At 52.5% G+C, this 19487-nt stretch overlaps 1 protein-coding gene across 2 annotated transcripts in view; it reads right to left on the bottom strand.

The window, feature by feature from the left end:
- Window positions 1-8940, bottom strand: part of THEMIS2 (thymocyte selection associated family member 2) — a 31599-nt gene extending 22659 nt beyond the window's left edge. For both annotated transcript variants that reach the window (XM_073317621.1, XM_073317623.1), the window contains exon 1: window positions 8825-8940. In XM_073317621.1, the coding sequence (XP_073173722.1) occupies window positions 8825-8918 (94 nt within the window). In that variant the 5' untranslated portion in view covers window positions 8919-8940. The remainder of the gene's footprint in view (window positions 1-8824) is intronic.
- Window positions 8941-19487: the final 10547 nt, after the last annotated feature.

Raw genomic sequence — 19487 nt, 5'->3', positions numbered from 1 at the left:
CCGGGCGCTCCGGGCTCCAGTCGGGGAGGATGGGCAGAGGAGACTGGGCCTCGGGCAGAGGGGGAGGGGCTGGGAGCTAGCCTCCCCCAAGGGCGCGTTGACCCACTGCCCAGGCCGACATACGCACACAGTTATAGTTCGCAAATTATCCTTTAACAAGGACCTGGGGGCTCAACTCCCATAAGTGACAAAGTACTTCTTGGGCCACCTCAAAATGACATGTCCTTTGCCCCATCTGCGTGTTCTGAGCGCACCCCGACTGTGGAGTCTGCTGCTGAGTGTTTGCAGCGTGGGGCAAGAGTGGGCTTGAGACGGGAGGAGAACCTCACATGTGTTACAGTGGACAAATAGAGCTGGGCAAAAGTTCCCCGTTAAAACTCCTTTTCATCATATAATTGGGTTTGCCACTAACCAGATTTTTTTCGCAAGAAGTGTCTGTTTTCTGGAAAAAAAATCAACTTCTTGTCCAGATATCTAACCCCTGAAAACGGAGACATTCATCTCCCAGTGTGATGCTGTGACAAAAAGCACTAATGTGATCCTTGGAGACATGAGTAGGAGCAGAGTGATTTTACCTCTGTACACTGCATTTGTGAGCCCAATACTGGAATGGTGCCCACAGTTCTGGGGTCCACATTTCTAAAAGGATGCAGAAAAATTTGAGAGGGTGCAGACAAGAATCACAAAAATAATTCAAGGTAGGGTGACCAGACATCCTGGTTTTAAAGGGACTGTCCCGTATTTAAGCCCTCCTGCAGCAGTCCCGACTTTTTCTTAAAAACGGACAAATTGTCCCATATTTTCCGTCTCCTCCCAATCAGTATTGGCAGGTCCTGCTTCTGGCTGGATCCCTGCTCACCAGTCTCCTGCCCACCAGTGGTGAGTGGGCGGGGGGGCCAGTGGCTGAAAATGGGGTGGGTGTGCAAGGCTGTTGGCGGGATGCAGGTGCAGTGCGCGGGGCCGGCCACTCTTTGTGAGGCCAGGGTCACAGACACAACACTCAGCAGGATGCGTATTTTAAAAGTTGTTACAGAATCAAAAACAGGGTCATTCCCCCCCCCCCCCCCGTTCTGAATTTGTCTAAGAAGAAAACAGGGTTCCTATTGATGTGTTAATTTGTAACTGTCTGTATAATTTCTGTGCAACAGTTTGGGACAAATTGTTGGAATACTGGGTTTGAGTTATTTGTTTAGTGTATGATTACTTAGAATGAAAATGCAAAATAGAAATGGGGGTATGATATTTGGTGGAGTTTTGCTCACTATTAAACTCCAGCTGTGGGAGTAACAGATCCTTATCTCTCCATGACAGGATAATGGTCACATGTGACTTGAGTTGACCTGAGAACTATTTTGTAATTTACTGTCAATCAGAACATAGTTCCTTATTTAAGTGCTATTTGTTTCCTTCCTCCATGGACCCTGTGACTCCCCTCAACTCCCTTCCTCCACGGACTCTGTAACCCCCTCAACTTGCTTCCTCCAAGGTCTTTGTGACACCGCACCCCGCAGCTCTCTTCCTTCACAGACCTTGTGAAATGCCCCCAACCTACTTCCCTTGGGATACTTCCATGGACCCTGGGTACCTGCTTCTGTCCCCTCACTCCATGGACCCTGTCATAAAAATAAAGGGAAGGGTAACCACTTTTCTGTGTACAGTGCTATAAAATCCCTCCTGGCCAGAGGCAAAACCCTTTCACCTGTAAAGGGTTAAGAAGCTAAGGTAACCTTGCTGGCACCTGACCAAAATGACCAATGAGGAGAGAAGTTTCTTTCAAAGCTGGAAGAGGGCGGGAAAGGGTTCTGTCTGTCTGTGTGATGGTTTTGCTGGGAACAGATCAGAAATGCAGCCTTCTAACTCCTGTTAAGTTCGTAAGTAATCTAGCTAGAAAATGCATTAGATTTTCTTTGGTTTAATGCCTGGTAAAATAAGCTGTGCTGGAGGGAATGTATATTCCTTTTTTTGTGTCTTTTTGTGACTTAAGATTTTGCCTAGAGGGATTCTCTATGTTTTGAATCTGATTACCCTGTAAGGTATTACATCCTGATTTTACAGAGGTGATTCTTTTACCATTTCTTTAATTAAAATTCTTCTTTTAAGAACCTGATTGTTTTTTCATTGTTCTTAAGATCCAAGGGTTTGGGTCTGTGTTCACCTGTACCAATTGGTGAGGATTATTATCAAGCCTTCCCCAGGAAAGGGGGTGTAGGGCTTGGGGGGATATTTTGTGGGAAGATATCTCCAAGTGGTCTCTTTCCCTGTTCTTTGTTTAATACGCGTGGTGGTGGCAGCATAGGGTTCAAGGCCAAGGCAAAGTTTGTGCCTTGGGAAAGTTTTTAACCTAAGCTGGTAAGAATAAGCTTAGGGGGTCTTTCATGCAGGTCCCCACATCTGTACCCTAGAGAGGTTGCAGCCGATGAAGTGAGCTGTAGCTCACGAAAACTTATGCTCAAATAAATTGGTTAGTCTCTAAGGTGCCACAAGTCCTCCTTTTCTTTTCACAGAACAGTCTCTCTCTTAACACATTGTCTTTAATGTCACAAATGATTCTTATCTCTGACGAGAGACTCTGTCAGCTCACCAAAGTCACAGGTTTTAATGAGTCTTCTTAATTCTGAGATATATTGTCATCATAAAGTGTCATCACTTTTTTCATGCATGTTAAAAATTTGAGTCTCTCATGGGGTCTCATTCCTTTTTGGCATGCAAAAATGTGGCATTCCTTACATTTGGTCTGTAGTTTACTAAACTTCATGATTTCATTTTCTTCAAACTTAAAGTTGCTATAAATATCCAATGCTTCCTCCCCAACAATATGCAAAAAGATTGATGGCTTCTGTTTATTATTTTTCTCCTCTGCCCCTATAGCTGCTAAATATTAGTCTCAAAACTCTGTCCAGATTTTTTCTCTGCAACATTTCCTGGCAGTTGCAGACTGGATGGAGGTTGTAACACATCCATGTTTGGCTTTCTTCTCTTCTTAAGCCTAGCAGACCACTATTGGGCTAATAAACTATGTACACAAGCCTTGTTCTTTATTTGCTCCTCCACATTCTCCCCTTTCCTCTGTCTTCAGTTTCAAGCAGAGGAGTTAACATCAAAATGTACTGCAATCACCCTCTCATCCAGCTTTCCTGTCACCCTGTCCTAATATTGGGGTTCCTCAACTCAGTGAACGAGAAAAGAATAAACTTTTATGAAAAAACTAGAGTGCATCAGTGGTAAACTACTATGCGTAACTCCCCTTAGTTCTCCACCCTCCGCTTCCAGGGCTTGGCTCAGAATTCCTATATTCAGAATACTGTCCCTTGTGAGGAAGGTTCTGGAAATTATAATCTTTCACAAACATTGTGAGCGAGCAGTAAGTGTGAAGAGCACAGCAAGCATGCAGAGTTTATAAACTACAAGGCCAATGGAGAGCTGAAGATGCCATAACTCTATTCTTTTACTATCATGTAGCGTTTTCTATTGTGGTCACACTAACGGGGAAGCGATGAGGGGGGGAGGGATAGCTCAGTGGTTTGAGCATTGGCCTGCTAAACCCAGGGTTGTGAGTTCAATCCTTGAGGGGGCCATTTAGGGATCTGGGGCAAAAATTGGGGATTGGTCCTGCTTCAAGCAGGGGGTTGGACTAGATGACCTCCTGAGGTCCCTTCCAACCCTAACCTTCTATGATTCTATGATAAGCTGGTTGGGCCCAGGTTGCTGGCCCCTGCACAGACTCAGTTGAGCTCACAGTGTCTGCCCCCAGGAGCTTACAAATTATAAGAGTACGGAATGGATCTGCTGAAACTTTACAAGTGAACCTGTTCATTAGTTTAGGAGTCAAAATGAATTTAGAAACGGGCCCTTTAAGAAATTGGCATCTGGTGTCAGATCTTTTCCTTTCCCCTAATGATCTTAAAAACAGAATAACATGGAACCTTCAAACTTCCCTGACAGTTAAAAACTTCTCAAATCTCATGCATTAACTATATGAATCGATATTTCCATCTTGTGATTCTTCATAATTGAAACTTTGTCTTTAGCAGGGCAGATGAATAATGTTCTACCCCAGGGGTTTTCAACCTTTTCCTTTCTGAGTCTCCTCCCATGCTATAACAACTCCATGGCCCACCCGTGCCACAACAACTGGGTTTCTGCATCTTCAGTAGATTGAAAGTCAGGGCCGGCGTTAGGGGGTAGCAAGCAGGGCAAGTGCCCAGGGCCCCATTGCTAAATTGCTCAAGCTTTGGTTTCAGCCCCGGGTGGCAGGGCTCAGGCTTCAGCTTCAGACCCAGGCCCCAGCAAGTCTAACGCTGGCCCTGCTCTCCAGTTTATTTTGGTGGACCCCATGTAAGCTGCTCACGCTCCCCCTGGACCTCCGGACCCCTGGTGAAGAACCACTGTTCTACAGCAGCTTCCCCAAAGAACTGCCCTCTTTCAGAACAGCTTCCATCTCCTGTTGTCTCAGTGGGACTGAGGTCACAGGCTGCCTTTAGCAAAGATGGTCATTGACTTTTTCACTGGCTCCTCACAGTGTTCCTTCCCTGCCCCTCCAGAGTACCTGCCTCTGAGGGCAGTTTGGCTCCTCTCCCATTGGGAGAAATGGGGTCTGGCAGACACTTGCAAAGATGGCAATTCCTTGGGAGTCACTGTGAAGGAGATTTTATTCATAAGCTTCCGCTGAAGGAGACAGCTTCAGTTATTAAAAATAACAGTGAAAATGGCCATTCAGCCTAAATACTGCTTTCAAAAAGTACCCATTGTGCCAGATCTACTCAGCACTGGCCAGGGGGAAGCGAGGAGGATGGAGCAGGGAAATGTGGGGGACAGGAAGGGGGTTCTGTGTGTGTGTGTGTGTGCGAGAGAGAGAGCAGGGGAATGGGGTGGGGAGGGGTGCAGGAAGGAGAGGGAAGCTGGTGTGTACATTCCAGTTTTTTGTTCTGGCAATGCCAGGGTTGGAAGCCCTGGACCTGGCCAGTCCATCCTGGAGACTTTGTGCTGCTCCAGAGTGGGGTAAAGCAGCCAAAATGCCCTGGGAATCTGGCCTGAAAAGCTAATCAGAAAAACAAGTGTGGAGGTTCCTTTAATTTTAAGAGTTAATGCTAACAACCCTCTTCAGAAGGGAACATCACAAAGCTCACAATTGTCTGCCCCAAGTGCAAGGGGCATTTCTCTGACCTTGCCATCTCTAATATAAACATCTCGTAACAGGTATATATTTATTTAAACAAAAACACACCCTACCAAACCAAGACACTTTTCTGCATAGGTCACCCTGTCGGGAACGGCTGAGAGAACAAGAACACGTGACCCATGTTCAGTCATGTAGCTTAATCTACTCCTGGAAAGTGCTCAGATACTATGGTGGTGAGTGTGGTATAAATACCTATATAGCATAGAAGGGAAATCTCTACCCATCAATCTCTGACTAGCAGGGATTAGGATGAAGCCTTAATGGGGCAGATTATCCCACATCTGCCTCCTGTGGTGTTTCTCACACCTTCAAGTTTGCGGGTGACACTAAGCTGGAGGGAGAGGTAGATATGCTGGAGGGTATGGATAGGGTCCAGAGTGACCTAGACAAATTGGAGGATTGGGCCAAAAGAAATCTGATGAGGTTCAGCAAAGACAAGTGCAGAGTCCTGCATTTAGGACGGAAGAATCCCATGCACTGCTACAGATTAGGGACCGAGTGGCTAGGCAGCAGTTCTGCAGAAAAGGACCTGCGGATTGTAGAAAAATGAGGCCCTGAAATATAAACCCTTGTATCAGAGGCCCGGTATGAGACCTGAGGCCTGAGTTAAAGGAATGGTCAAGACTTTGCTAACATAAAACAAAGTTAAACTGCGAGCCAGAGGCAGGCCCTGCTCACAGAAGTTGGCAAGAAGAAGGCTGCTAATTGGACGTATACACATATCTAAAGAGGATCAAGCACTAATAGGATAAACAGGTGCCAGGATGGCACTAGAACAGTCCAGTACGAACACATTCCACAGAGATAATGAGGAACAGGCCGACCCATCCTAAAAGACAGGGTCAAAAGGATAATATGATGGATAGACTCATTTGTTCGAACCAACATGTACCAGGAGAGAAGCAGCACCCCAACACGCAGAGGGGTTGTACCTCGATGCCTCAGGAGTGATGTGTAACTTGTTTGTACCTGTGTATAAGAATGCACCCCTGAGGGGATGCCTTTGTCTGGCCTAGGGGGCAGTGGAGAGTCTCACCACTGACTGAGCCGGTCCGTTGTCAGGGGGCACACATTCGTAGTATGTCTTGTAGCGTCGGCAAGGAACTATTACTGTGCTTCGTTTGACAATAAACCTGGCTGGGTGCCTTCGTACCTTATCAGAGACTGTGGTCATTGTGGGTTCCCTTGGGGTCTGCTGTGTCAGCTATCTGCGCAGAGCCGGGGCAGCACACAGGGGGAACGCACGCACACAGCCGACTGTTATCAACATTGACCAGAGCAGAGCACCACACCAGTGATGTCTGACATCAGGGATTACAGTGGATGAGAAGCTGGATATAAGTCAGGCTTGACAAAGCCCTGGCTGGGATGATTTAGTTGGGATTGGTCCTGCTCTGGGCAGGGGGTTGGACTAGATGACCTCCTGAGGTCCCTTCCAACCCTGATATTCTATGATTCTAAGTCAGCAGTGTGCCTTTGTTGCCAAGAAGGCTAACGGCATATTGGCCTGCATTAGTAGAGCATTGCCAGCAGATTGAGGGACATGATTATTCCCCTCTATTTGGCACTGGTGAGGCCACCTCTGGAGTACTACATCCAGTTTTGGGCCCCCCACTACAGAAGAGATGTGGATAAATGGGAGAGAGTCCAATGGAGGGCAACGAAAATGGTTAGGGGGCTGGGGCATATGGCTTACGAGGAGAGGCTGAGGGAACTGGGCTTGTTTAGTCTGCAGAAGAGAAGAGTGAGGGTGGATTTGATAGCTGCTTTCAGCTACCTGAAGGGGGGTTCCAAAGAGGATGGAGCTCAGCTGTTCTCAGTGGTAGCTGATGACAAAACGAGGAGTAATGGTCTCAAGGTGCAGTGTGGGAGGTTTAGGTTGGATATTAGGAAAAACTTTTTCACTAGGAGGGTGATGAAACACTGGAATGGGTTACCTAGGGAGGTGGTGGAATCTCCTTCCTTAGAGGTTTTTAAGACCCGGCTTGACAAAGCCCTGGCTGGGATGATTTAGTTGACGTTGGTTCTGCTTTGAGCAGGGGGTTTGACTAGATGGCCTCCTGAGGTCCCTTCCAACCCTGATATTCTATGATTCTTCTGAAGGTGCTGGCCACTGCTGGGGACAGGAGACTGAACTAGACCAGCCATTTCTGTGTTGACTCTACAGCTCTTCAAATCATCGCCCATGAACATCCTCGCTGGGTTTGTTGTTAATGGTCATGGATGGACAAGGAAGGTGAGATAATATCTTCTTTTGAACCAACCTCTAATTCCGAATGAAGCTGGTCCAGTAAAAGATATGACCTCCCGCACCTTGTCTCTCTGATAGCCTGGGACCAGCACCGCTACAACAATGCTGCAGTGGCCACGGATGACATTTTTAATTTAAAAAACAAGGAAATTCTTCCAATGAAGTTAAGGCTGAGAGGACATGTCAGTAATTTAGGGTAAAACACATTCCAGGGAGGGTGTAATTATCCCAACCAACCATTATAAACCCAGACAATTCAAAGTTAGTGTTAAACTGAAACAAAATCTAAACATGCTGAAATATGGAAATACACAGCTAGGGTATGCAAACAACCTTAATTCTGCCCTGTAGGGAGATGTGCGGGTTGGCACGCACGCGTGCACATACACACAGGCACACACAAACACTCATGGATGCACACACAGACAGAAAAAATTAGATATGCCTTTAAAGATCAGTTTGATCTAATATAGGGCCACAACCCTACAGTGACTTAAATATAATACCTCTTAAGCTTAACCAACACCATAAAACCCATATGCTGTCACTACAGGGCAGAGCTCACTGCATATTTTCATGCTGTTACGTATTCTTAACTCCTTCTTAACATTGCTTGCCTCAGCACTAGCTGGTCTCTCTCTCCAACTCGACCTCTGCCCCCGGGAAGTGTTCCACCTGGGAATTGGCAGCCCCAGCTCAGCAGGCAGGTCTGTGCCCTTCTGGCACAGTGCCGCTGGTTTATAGGGACTCTGGAGCCAGAGGCCAATGAATTGTCTCATGCTGCTGCCCATTGTGCAGTAGCTGAAAACCTTCCCCATCAAATCAATAGCAACAGCTCAGTTCCTTCATGCAGTCTCTGTCCTTCTTCCGTTACGGGGTCAAAACTGCTTGGGGAGGGGTTGTGTTTGTCACTGTTCAGATTGTATTAATTTCCCTCTGTTGGCTGGATGGGGGGTTACATGGGCAGAAGAGGGCCAGTATAACTTCAGCAGAGCCAGGCTTTTGGGGGGGGGTGCATGGGGTTTCAGTGCATTGCAATGGTCAGATCACAGCCCACTCCACAAGCTGCTTGGGTACAAGTGAGGGCTCCCTGCCGATGCATTGGCAGAAGGACCCTTCCCCATTGCTGGGTGTTGTCACCACAGTACCTCCTGCTGGTGCGGGAGGTGACGCAGAGCGGTCGCTATCAAAGCACTCCACGCTGCGAGCACAGAACGAGGTGAGGCTGGGCTGGGCTGGACGAGCCCTGTTCTGCAGTGACTACAGGCCGCACCCTGCTTCCCCGGCTCCTGAAGGAGTTCAAGGCTTTGCAAATCTGGGTCTCCAGGCCCCACTCCACTGGCACCAGCAGCAGAGACATCCTGGCTGTGGCCGGGGAGAAGGCAGGTACTCACCTTGGAAGTACACCCCGGAACAAACCTTCAGCACCCTGGGCAGGGATGCAATGTCCAGGGACAAGATGTACTGCTGGAAAGAGAGGGGCTCCATGGCTCCGCACCCTCGCTGTGGCTCTGCTGGGATCCGAGTGTAAGGGGAGACCGGGCACTCTAGGCTTCGCTGTGTCTTTCACTTCTGTTTTTGACTGAAATAATTTCCTTCCCCAAGCAGAGGCGGATACTGCTGGCAGTGCTCCAAGCCTCTTACAAAGCCCTGGCTGCCTCAGTACCGGGACTTCTACCCCCTCCCTTTAGGCTCCCGTGCATCATCCCCACCAAACAGTATTTTCACCCCCTGCCACGGCCTCACATGCCAAAATTCATAGCCCCCAGCAGGGCCGCTAGACCGAGCCCCTGAATGCACAGCGTCCATCCTAGCCAGCATTTACAGGCTTGTTCAATGGCTTTTGCCTCTCCTGCTATAAAAACCATTCCAGCGCTCTGGGTGCTTGGGCCTTTCTGTGCTGACGCTGCTGCTCTGCTTGGAGGGGTTTTGGTCTGTGAGCCCTGAGATGAGGAACTGGGTGCATTGGCTTAGCAGAGGTCCTGGTATCTCGGCCTGTCCAGACCAGACAGTCTCCGCAGTGTGTCTCCCTGGCTCGCGCTGCGCCTGGCTGTCTAGCCAAGGCCGAGCTCAGAGTGCCCTGGAATAGATGCCAACCTGCCCCTGCCAGGGCCAGCTGCGACCACTCTGGAGAAAAGCCTGGGGCCCTTGCAAAGGGAGGGATTGGAAGCAGGGGAGGGATGTGTGTTTGGTGTTGCCTAATACAACCTGCAACCCACTGCACACACCCCAGCCCTCCATCTGCCTCTGGGCCCCCTAGCTCCACTTGCCAGCCCCCCCATCTTCCCCTGGAAGGATACCCAAGGCTCTCCTCCCAGCTGGGGGGCCCACTGGGTCTGCGCTGTGCATGGCATGGAAGGGGGCATGTGGGGTAGGGCTTAGAGCAGGGGGATGCAAGTCAGCACGTCCAGCCTGTGCCCCTCACTCTGCCCCAGCCTTCCTATAGGAGCTCGCGTGAGTCACGTCCCCAGGCTGTCCAGAGAGTCAGGCGCTGTGGTGTGGGGCCCACTTTTCCTGCCCTGGGCCCTGCTGTGACATTGCACTCTGTATGATTTTATGACAATATGCTAATGAGTGTGAGTATAATGTAACTGGAATATGCTTCATGCAAAAGGTCTCTTGTAAGGTATCATTACAAAGCTTATAATCTACGGAGTGTGGTCATCCTATTTGTATGTATGTATCACTCTTGTATCTGAAACTAGAAATATGAAATATAACTCTGAGGGCCTATTGTAATTATGCAAAGTGTGGGCCATTAATGGTGGTTTGGAATCTTGATGGCTCCCATCAACTAGGACAATTGACTGTAGATGGCTCTGTTTACTTGTAAGTCTTCCTGTATACGTGTGTGCTGGCAAGTGGGTAATGACGTCTTACAGTGACATGTGATCATGTCAGCTGACCTGGAATCCATCTTCAACCTGGTGCTTTTCCATTTAGAAGGAGGGGTGGGAACCCAGAGAGGGACAAAGGATTCCTGCCTTCTGCAAAAGATATATAAGGGAGTGTAACAGAACAAAGGGGGCTGCAGTCATGAGAAATCCCCTAGCTACCACCTGAGCTGGAACAAGGGCTGTACCAGGGGAAAGGATTGTGCCCAGACTAGGAAGGCAACCAGTCTGTGATAGAAGCTTATTGCAACATCTCTGAGGGTGAGATTTTATCTGTATTCAGTTTTCTTACTGTACTAAGCTTAGACTTCTGTGTTTTATTTTATTTTGCTTGGTAATTCACTTTGTTCTGTCTGTTATTACTTGGAACCACTTAAATCCTACTTTTTGTATTTAATAAAATCACATTTTATTTATTAATTAACCCAGAGTATGTATTAATACCTGGGGGGAGGGGAGGCAAACAGCTCTTTCTCTCTGTGCATATCTCTCTATCAGTGTTATAGAGGGCGAACAATTTATGAGTATCTAAAGCTATATACAGGGTAAAACGGATTTATTTGGGGTTTGGACCCCACTGGGAACTGGGCATCTGGGTGTTGGAGACAGGAACACTTCTTAAGCTGTTTTCAGTTTAGCCTGCAGCTTTTGGGGGATGTGGTTCAGACCTGGGTCTGTGTTTGTAGCAGGCTGGCGTGTCTGGCTCAAACCAGGCAAGGCCGTGAAGTCCGAGGCTGGCAGGGAAAACGGGCTCAGAGGTAGTCTCAGCACATCAGTAGGCAGCTTCCAAGGGGTTTCCTGTGACCCAGCCCGTCACACCCTCCGTTTGGGAGCAGCAGAGGCCGTTGTGTGGGGTCCCCTCACCCCAGAAGGGCTGACGAGGCTGTAGGGGCCCGGGAACTGGGGTGCCTCTGGTGAGGGAGGGGGACAGGCCTCCCGTACCATTCCCCTCCAGCCGCACTCAGAGCATAACATCCCCCACCTCCTTGCTGGATGTGCTGGCAACAGGGCTGCATGGGAGCCTGGCACAGCGAGTAGCAGCATTCTTCCCATGGGAAGGTCCTTAGAGCCGAGCGTGAGCCAGTGCTCAGACACGTATTGTGCTGTAAATGCTCATCACCTCCAGCCAGGTTCGTGGTGTGATGCTGTGTCATGTCACAGAGATTCCTCACTGAGTTCCCCATGCTCACCTGCTGCCAGGAGCAGCCCAGAGCAGGGAAGGGAAAGCTGTCTGGACTGCCTGGAATCCCCTCTGCAGCAGTCATTGCTCTGGGGATCTCTATGAGCCCAGCTCAGACACTTTTGTCCTAATTTTGCAGAACATTCAAGCCCCTGAACTCACTGCCGAGCCTGCCCCGCAGATCACCCAGCAGCCTCGCCATACTTGGTGCTCGGCATGACTAGGCACTGCGTGACTAGAGCTGTCTGTAGCGGGAGGTTTCCCCACAGCTCTCAGCCTGCTCACCTCAATTTCCTTCTCTGCTGTGGTTGTAGCCTCCAGGTGACAGTGGAAGGTTTCAAAGACAGCCATAGCCAGCCCAGAGCCTAGGAAATGCATCTCTGCCAAGCCCTCCACTGGGGAGCCTGCCCTGTCCCCTGGCCACGTCTGCGGGAGCTGAGGTGTGGCAGGGACAGCAGAATGGTTGGGGAAAAGTCCCTGGCTAGGCATCTCACCTGTGGGGAGGAGGAAGCCAGAGCAGAGGATGCAGGAAATTCGCCTCCATTCCTGTCAGTATTTATACGCTGGGAGTGGCCAGGGCCCCTCTGCACTGAGCACTGCAGAAACATATCCAAAGACATGGTTCCTGCCGCAGCGAGCTTAGCCCCAGCTCCCCTCCTCTCCAAGGCTGGGGCGGGAGCGATCCCCCCCAGCTCCCTCCGTCCTGGAAGGCACGGAGAGTGCAGTCGCTTTTAATCTCCACTCACAACTCCAGCGCTGGGCTCCTGTGGCCATGCTCCAACCGTCCCTCGCTGCACTCCGGCCGGCACCATGCCCTGAGGGTCCGGCCGGCACCGCGCATGCAGGGCGGCTCCTGTGGACTTCTCGGGGCAGAGCTGAGAGCTGTGGACGTAGCACCAGCACTGAGGCCTTGTCCACACTATCAGGTTTTGTTGCCAAAACTGCTGTTTGTCGACCCAGACAGTGAGTGCGTACACACTGCGAGGCGACTTTTGTCGGAAAAAATGCCCCGTTTTGGCGGCAAAATACATCCACCCTCACAAGAGATTTACGTCTTTTTCCTCTACATTTTTGTCAACAAAGTGCAAGTGTAGACACAACGCTTGATTTCATCACTTTAATTAGCCTCCAGGAGGTGTCCCACAGTGCCCATCCTGACTGCTCTGGTCAGCAGTTTGAACTCCCCTGCCCTGCAGCCAGGGAAACAACTGTCTACCCCTCCCTCTTAGAAGCCACAAGAATTTTTGAAATTCCATTTCCCCTGGCTCGGCGTGGAGAGCTCTCATTGCATCTTCCTAGGTGACCATGGCGGGTTATTGCAGCAAATGCGCTCCCGCTTGGGCTACTGCAGAGCTGCTGGATCTGCTCAGTGTATGGGGAGAGGAGGCTCTACTTCCCAGCTGTACTTGAGCCATAGGAATCGGGACATCTATGGACACGTTTCTCGAGGCTTGTGCGAAAAGGGCTATGATCGTGACACACTGCAGTGCAGAGCAAAGATAAAGGAGCCAAGGCAGACGTGCCATAAGGCAAGGGAGGCAAACCGTCGCTCAAGTGCTTCACCTAAGTCCTGCCAATTCTATAAGGAGCTGGACGCTATCCTGAATGGTGACCCCATCTCCATCGCCAAGAGCCCCGTGGATACTTCAGAGGGCACGGAGGCGGCGGAACGAGGACATAACCCGGAGGATGAAGTTATTGGTGAAGAGGTGGAGTTAGATGAGGATGTGCAGCTCCCGGTGGGGCAGGCAGCCAGGAACTGTTCTCCACTCTAGAGGTGTCTAGCCAGTCTCAGCAGTCGTTCTTCAGTGAACAAGAAGAAGGAGATGAGACACCTGGTAAGTGGCTGTGGCTTGTGTAGTCCAGAGGTGGGTTCAGGGCATAGAAATGTGGGAGGCTGGCTGTGCTCCAGTGAGGTGGACATTTCCCTGTGTAGCTAAGCAGTACGGCAGAACAGGGTGTTAATCCACACTGAGCCCTCGTGGGAATCCTCCAGAGAGATCTCCAGGAAAGGTTTCCGGAGGTACTCGACCATCCTCTGCTAAAGGTTCCATGGCAAAGCAGCTTTGTTCCTTCCCCTATTGTAGGAAACTTTCCCACGCCATTCACTTGTGCAGGGACCAAAGCAGCACATAGGCGAGCAGCATAGGGAGCAGGGTGGAAGCCACAAGCATGGAGTAGATGTACCCTCGTTTCCCTGCTTACCCTTTGCAGTGAGATGTCTGCTAGCATTACCCCGCCTGTGGAAAAATGTGGGATAATTTTAGAATTTGTTCCCTAGAATGCTGCACCATGACCTTTTGCAAAGAGTGTGTGCTCTTTTCCCCATGTGGAGCACCCCCCCGCTCCCCATGCCAACACTCCCCATGCTTTGGCTGTTCGCAGAGATGTGTGCCTGGCTAGGGTCAGGGAGAAAGTGATGTCAATGTTGCAAAAGGTGTATTTAACTGAAATGTTTCATGCTCTGTGTGAACTTAATCCTGCTTCTGTGCATCGTCCCCTGTGCTTCACCCAATGCAGCCTTGAGGGACACCCCACGCGCCCCGGCCGAGCGTCTCCACCAGATAAGAAAGCGCCCAAGATGCAGCAAAGAAGACATGTTCCGGGAGGTCCTGCAGTGCTCCAATGCAGAAAAAAGGGAATGCAAGGAGTGCTGGGAAGCCGAACGGCAGGATAGAAAAGAGAATCACGCGTTTGTTAAGGACGCAACTGAGCAGATGATGATGGTCCTGGAGGGGCAAACGCAGATGCCGAAGTCATTAATGGTGCTGCAGACTGAGCAGATCCATGCGTGCCCTCCCCCGCAGCTCATTCTGCGCTCGGTCCCGGGCCCCCCAACTCCGCTCACCCCGTCCTTTCCGGCACGCCTGGCTTCCCCTTCACTCCACCCCCTCGGACAACTTTCACAATGAGAGCCGGGCCTGCACGCGGTGCTGGAATCTGCCCTTCCCGGGTGCCTCCTCTCCCAGAGAGCGTCTGTGTGCTTGTGCGCGCTGTTTCTTCCGCAATAAAAAGGAAGTTTTATAAGGGTAAATCTTCTTCATTTTTTTTCTACAAGGTGAGCTTGCGGGCACTGCCAATACGTGCCTGGGCATTGTAATCACTTTATCACTGGAATATAGGCCCCAAATGTCACCATTGGCCCCTAGGAAAACGGCATGTCATGTAACATTGAAGCAACTCAAGCAGAGATAATAGCTCCCCTCTGGGCTCCTCTGGCAGCCCTGGGATCTGGCTGCTCAAAATCAGGGGCCAAGCCGTCTGCCTCAGCACTCCACCCCTGAGCAAACCGTTCGCCCTTAGCTTCACAGAGATTATGCAACATACAGCATGTAGCTAGGACCCTAGGAATATTATCCTCAGTGAGGTCCCACCTGCATTGCCAGCTTGTCTTTAATCTGACAAAGTCACATTCAACCGTCATCCGGCAACTACTAAGCCTGTTGTTGAACCACTCCCTACTGCTGCCCAGGTGTCCCATATAAGATTTCATGAGCACGGCTGTAAGGGGTACACAGGGTTCCTCAGGATCACCGTGAGCATTTCGAAATCCCCCACTGTAATCATCTGGTTAGGAAATGAAGTCCCCTCTTGCAGCTTTCTGTAGAGGCCTGAAGATGCGTGTGTCGTGCACCTTCCCAGACCACCCCCATTGATGTCAGTGAAATGCCCACAGTGATCCATAAGCACCTGCAACACCATGGCGAAGCACCCCTTTCTACTGATGCCCCCTCAGTGACAGTGCTGCCTGGAGGCTCCTGGGCACTGTCTCGATCCTGCAACTTCAGGGTGGGGAGTGGTTGTCTGTGGTCCATGGGAGCAGGGGGGCGGTGACAGAGGGGCTTGTCAGTGCTGGCTGCTGTGTCCCCTGCCAGTGAAACTGCCCAGAAACTGCCCCCCTGCAATCCGGGGAGGGGAGGGGACATGGCGTGGTTTGGGGGGAAAGGGGCAGTTGTGGGGCAAGTCCGGGTGCGAGGTGGGAGCCGGCGGTGATGCCCTGTGGGGGGTGCAGGAGAAGCAGGGTGTTAAGGTGAGGGGTGGTGTGGCAGGGGGCAGAGGGAAGGAGGGGAGAGTTTGGGTTGAAGGTGGGGGTTGGCTCAGTGTGTGGGGGGTAGTAGAAGGGAGGGAGGTGACAGCACTGGGGTGAAAGTTGGGGCGTGGGGTGGGCAGTAGCAGGGAGATTGAGAGCCTTTCTTTGGGGGATAATTGTGTGGGGTGGGGACAGTAGGAGGGATGGGGCTGGGGCGGGGGCAGAGAGCCCAAGTGTGAAGGCTGGGGTTGGAGCTTGAGGCTGGAGTGTAATAGCCTTTGTGGTAAAGTCTGTGCGTGTGTCTCAGCGGCCCTTTCGCTCTGCAAAGGACGGGCACCAGCCATCTTCCTCGCCAGTGTTCTGGGGGCATTATGGTACCAAAGTAGAAAATGCAGCTTTCAAAAAAATGTGTTTACGAAACATAACTTTGGGTGGTGGGGAGATGCAGGTGCGACTCCGCTGACTGCCACAGCCGGCCTTACTATGGCTCATCAGTGTGCGACCTCGCGGCCCCACGCAGCCCTGAGTGTTTAAACAGCAAAGATAAAACTAACAACCACCCCCCTTCCCCACAAACCAAAGGCAGCGGTATTCTGGGTACACGGATGTTAGCCCAGTTTGCTCGCTGTGGGCTGAGTGGGGTCTCCAGCAAGTGTGGCTTCAAAGATCTTATTTCGTTTGTGACTAAATGTTTTCATCCCACCCTGGCCACACCACCTTTCCTATGGCATCAATGACACTGTTACTCGGAAGGGGCCCAGCGCCACCACGTGGGGGCCCACAGAAGGTTAATCCGGCCCTGCTGAAAGCTGCTTGCCCAAGGGGCTGGGTGGCGCTAACTCGCATTCGGCCCCTGGGGCTGGGAAGGTTTATGCAGCGATTTTGGTTGTTAAATTCTGGCCGAGGGGGCTGCCTGGGACAGGCTGGTCCTGCGAGTGCCCTGGGGACAGCTGCTTGCTGGGGCTGTTGGGAACACACAGGTGATATCAGCAGCTGACTCCAAACCTGGTGGGGCCCAGCAGCAAACCCTCCCACTCCCAGCCTCTCCGCTCATGGCAGGAGCCAGAGCGTTTGTCCAATCATCTTGTCTCTCCTGGCCAATGAGTGTCACTGCACGAGGGACACGCCGAGAGGGTGCTGCACGACCCTGCCCCACCCATCGGCTTTGCCTTCCCACCTTCCCTTTGTTCTCTGTACAGCGCCGAGCACAGTGGGGCCCTGGCCGACGCCTGGGGCTCTTAGGTGCTATGGTAATGCTACCAATAAATAATACGTATCCAGCCCAAAGTGCGAGACACACTGCTCTGGGGAGCTGGCTGCAGGGCGCCGGGGAAGCCATTCCCAAAGGGTCGTGGCTCAGTTGCCGGCTGCATAAGGTCCAGTGCTGGTGCGCACCGTGTGTGTCCAGGCACCCTTCTGCCACAGGGTCCACCTCGCCGGGTGCCCCGGGGCGCCGCCAGTGGGGCAGGGGCTGTTGTCAAGGGCTGCCAGGGTGTATGGCAGTGCACGACCTAATGAAATACTGTAGAGTCCAAGGCCAAGTGTGAAACCCTCTGTCCTGGGGTTTCACAGCCCGGCCTTTCTCTGGCTGCTCAGCTGGGCTGCAGTGACTCATAGCAGATGAGGAAGGAAGTGAGGGTGAGGACGTCCTTCAGGGATGTTGCGTAGTGGGGGGGGCGGGTACACGGGGGAGCAGGCTGAGTGCACAGGCCACCACAAGCGCCCTGGCTTAACTTTCCCAGCAGCCCCTGCAGCCAGCAGCGTCCAGCGCACGCGGCCGCTGCTGAGCCGCCGGCAGGAGAGATCAACCCCCAGCGCGCGGGGCTGTTTCACTTCTCGTCAACAGATTTGGGCCTGGCAGGGGTAAAACGATTTTTTGGGCATGTTTTACCTTGGCAGTATCAGTACCGTGGGCCCAGCTCCCCAAAGGAAACCAGTGAAAGTTTGGCACCTAAATCCCCGCGGCTCAGCACCTGCCACTGGTTGCTGGAGGACCCTGGGTTTGCGAGGAGCCCTAAGCCGCACGGCTGAGGCACAGCGGGCAGGCGTTGCTCAGCCTCCAGCTACTGGTCCGTCAGCTCAGGTTGTAGCAGCATCTGCTGCCAGGCCTGGAGGTGCCCCATGGAGGTCCTGGGGGCTGGCCCCGATGGTGGCTGTCACAACACCCCTTATTGGAGAAGCAGGGGATGGGTCCTTGAGCCAGGATGTGAATTAGCTGCTGGAGCGACAGGTGTTAATAAAAACCAACCCAATGGGTTCAACCAGCCTGAGGCAAAGCCCCTTCTCCCTTTGATCTGCCCTCTTGGCTTGGGCTGGCCCCATAGAGCCTTCCAGCCTCGACAGCACTAACATCTAGGGTAAAGCACAGCAGAACCCAGCCCCTCTCCGGCCTCTGCCCTGTCCTGCAGGAAGAAGCAGAACTGGCCCAATCCCCCCTTGCCCACACAGCTCCTTGGCGAAGGCAGCAGGGACCCGTGTCCCCTGCCCCCTCACCTTTAGGAGCATACTGAGGCCCAGGGCAGCCTGTGGTCACACGGCCATGGCTGGCTCCCTCCCCTTCAACCAGGCCAGCTCCCTCACCTGCACCCAGAGAACTGAACACGGCCAGCCCCCCTCCCCGCTCCAGCCTTCTTCCCCTGCCTCTGGGAACTGAGCACTCCCAGCCCCCGACCCACCCACCCTGGGGACTGAGCACTCCCTGCCACCCCCCCTCCACCACCCCCACCCATCCTGCAGGTAGGGTTGCCAGGTGTCCAGTTTCTGCGTGGCTCCTGGAAGCAGCAGCATGTCCCCCCGCTGGCTTCTACCTTTTCATGCCTCCACATGCCGCCCCCGCCCCAAGCACCAGCTCCTGGCCAATGAAATCTGTGGGGGCGGTGCCTGTGGATGGGGCAGTGCACAGAACTGCCTGGCAGAGCCTTTGCATAGGAGCCGGTCCCAGCTCAGAGCACCCTCCGGCACCCCAAACTCCTCATCCCCAGCCCCACCCCAGAGTCCGCACCCCGCGCCGGAGCCCTCAACCTCCCCACACGTCAACTCCCTTCCCCAGCCCAGAGCCCCTCCCACACCCTGAACCCCTCATTTTTGGCCCCACTCTGGAACCCACCCCCCCCAGCCCAGAGCCCATACCCACTCCTACACCCCTGCCTCAGACCGGAGCCCCCTCCCATACTCTGAACCCCTTCAACTCCCAGCCCCCAGCCCAGAGCCTCCTCCTGCACCCCAAACCCCTCATCCCTGGCCCCACCCCAGAGCCTGCACACCAAGCCAGAGCCCTCACCCCCTCCCACATCCCAACCCCTGAGCCAGCCCGGTGAAAATGAGCAAATGAGTGAGGGTGGGGAGAGCAAGTGACAGAGGGGAGGGATGGAGTGAGCGGGGGCGGGGCCTCAGAGAAGGGGCAGGGCAGGGGTGTTCGGTTTTGTTGAGTAGAAAGTTGGCAGCCCTACCGGCAGGGAACTGAGCCCTCCCATCCCCTGCCCCCGAGAACTGGGCACTCCCAGCCTTGCCCCAGGAAAGATCTCAGGATGGTGCCCCTTGGTGGCAGAGCTGCTGGGGGGGGGGGACACTGCTGGTAGCCAGACAGGGAGGTTTGGGGAGGGGCAGTGGGTGGGGGGATAAACAGCCCAGCCTGAGGTGTTGGGCTGCTGAAGTTTCCAGATCGCAGGCCCTGGTTCTAACTGGGGACTTCAATCCCCCTGACATCTGCTGGGAGAGCAATGCAGCGGTGCACAGACAATCCAGGAAGTTTTTGGAGAGTGCAGGGGACAATTTCCTGGTGCAAGTGCTGGAGGAACCACCCAGGGGCCGTGCGCCCCTTGACCTGCTCTTTACAAACAGGGAAGAATTGATAGGGGAAGTAGAAGTGCTGGGGGAGGGAGAGCTCAGTGATTTGAGCATTGGCCTGCTGAACCCAGGGTTGTGAGCTCAATGCTTGAGGGGGCCATTTAGGG

This window comes from Lepidochelys kempii, chromosome 19, assembly GCF_965140265.1.
Source record: "Lepidochelys kempii isolate rLepKem1 chromosome 19, rLepKem1.hap2, whole genome shotgun sequence".
In the NCBI taxonomy this organism is placed as follows: Eukaryota; Metazoa; Chordata; order Testudines; family Cheloniidae; genus Lepidochelys; species Lepidochelys kempii.
The sequence above is the reverse complement of the archived record's forward strand: the minus strand, read 5'-3'. Positions and strand labels throughout refer to the sequence as shown.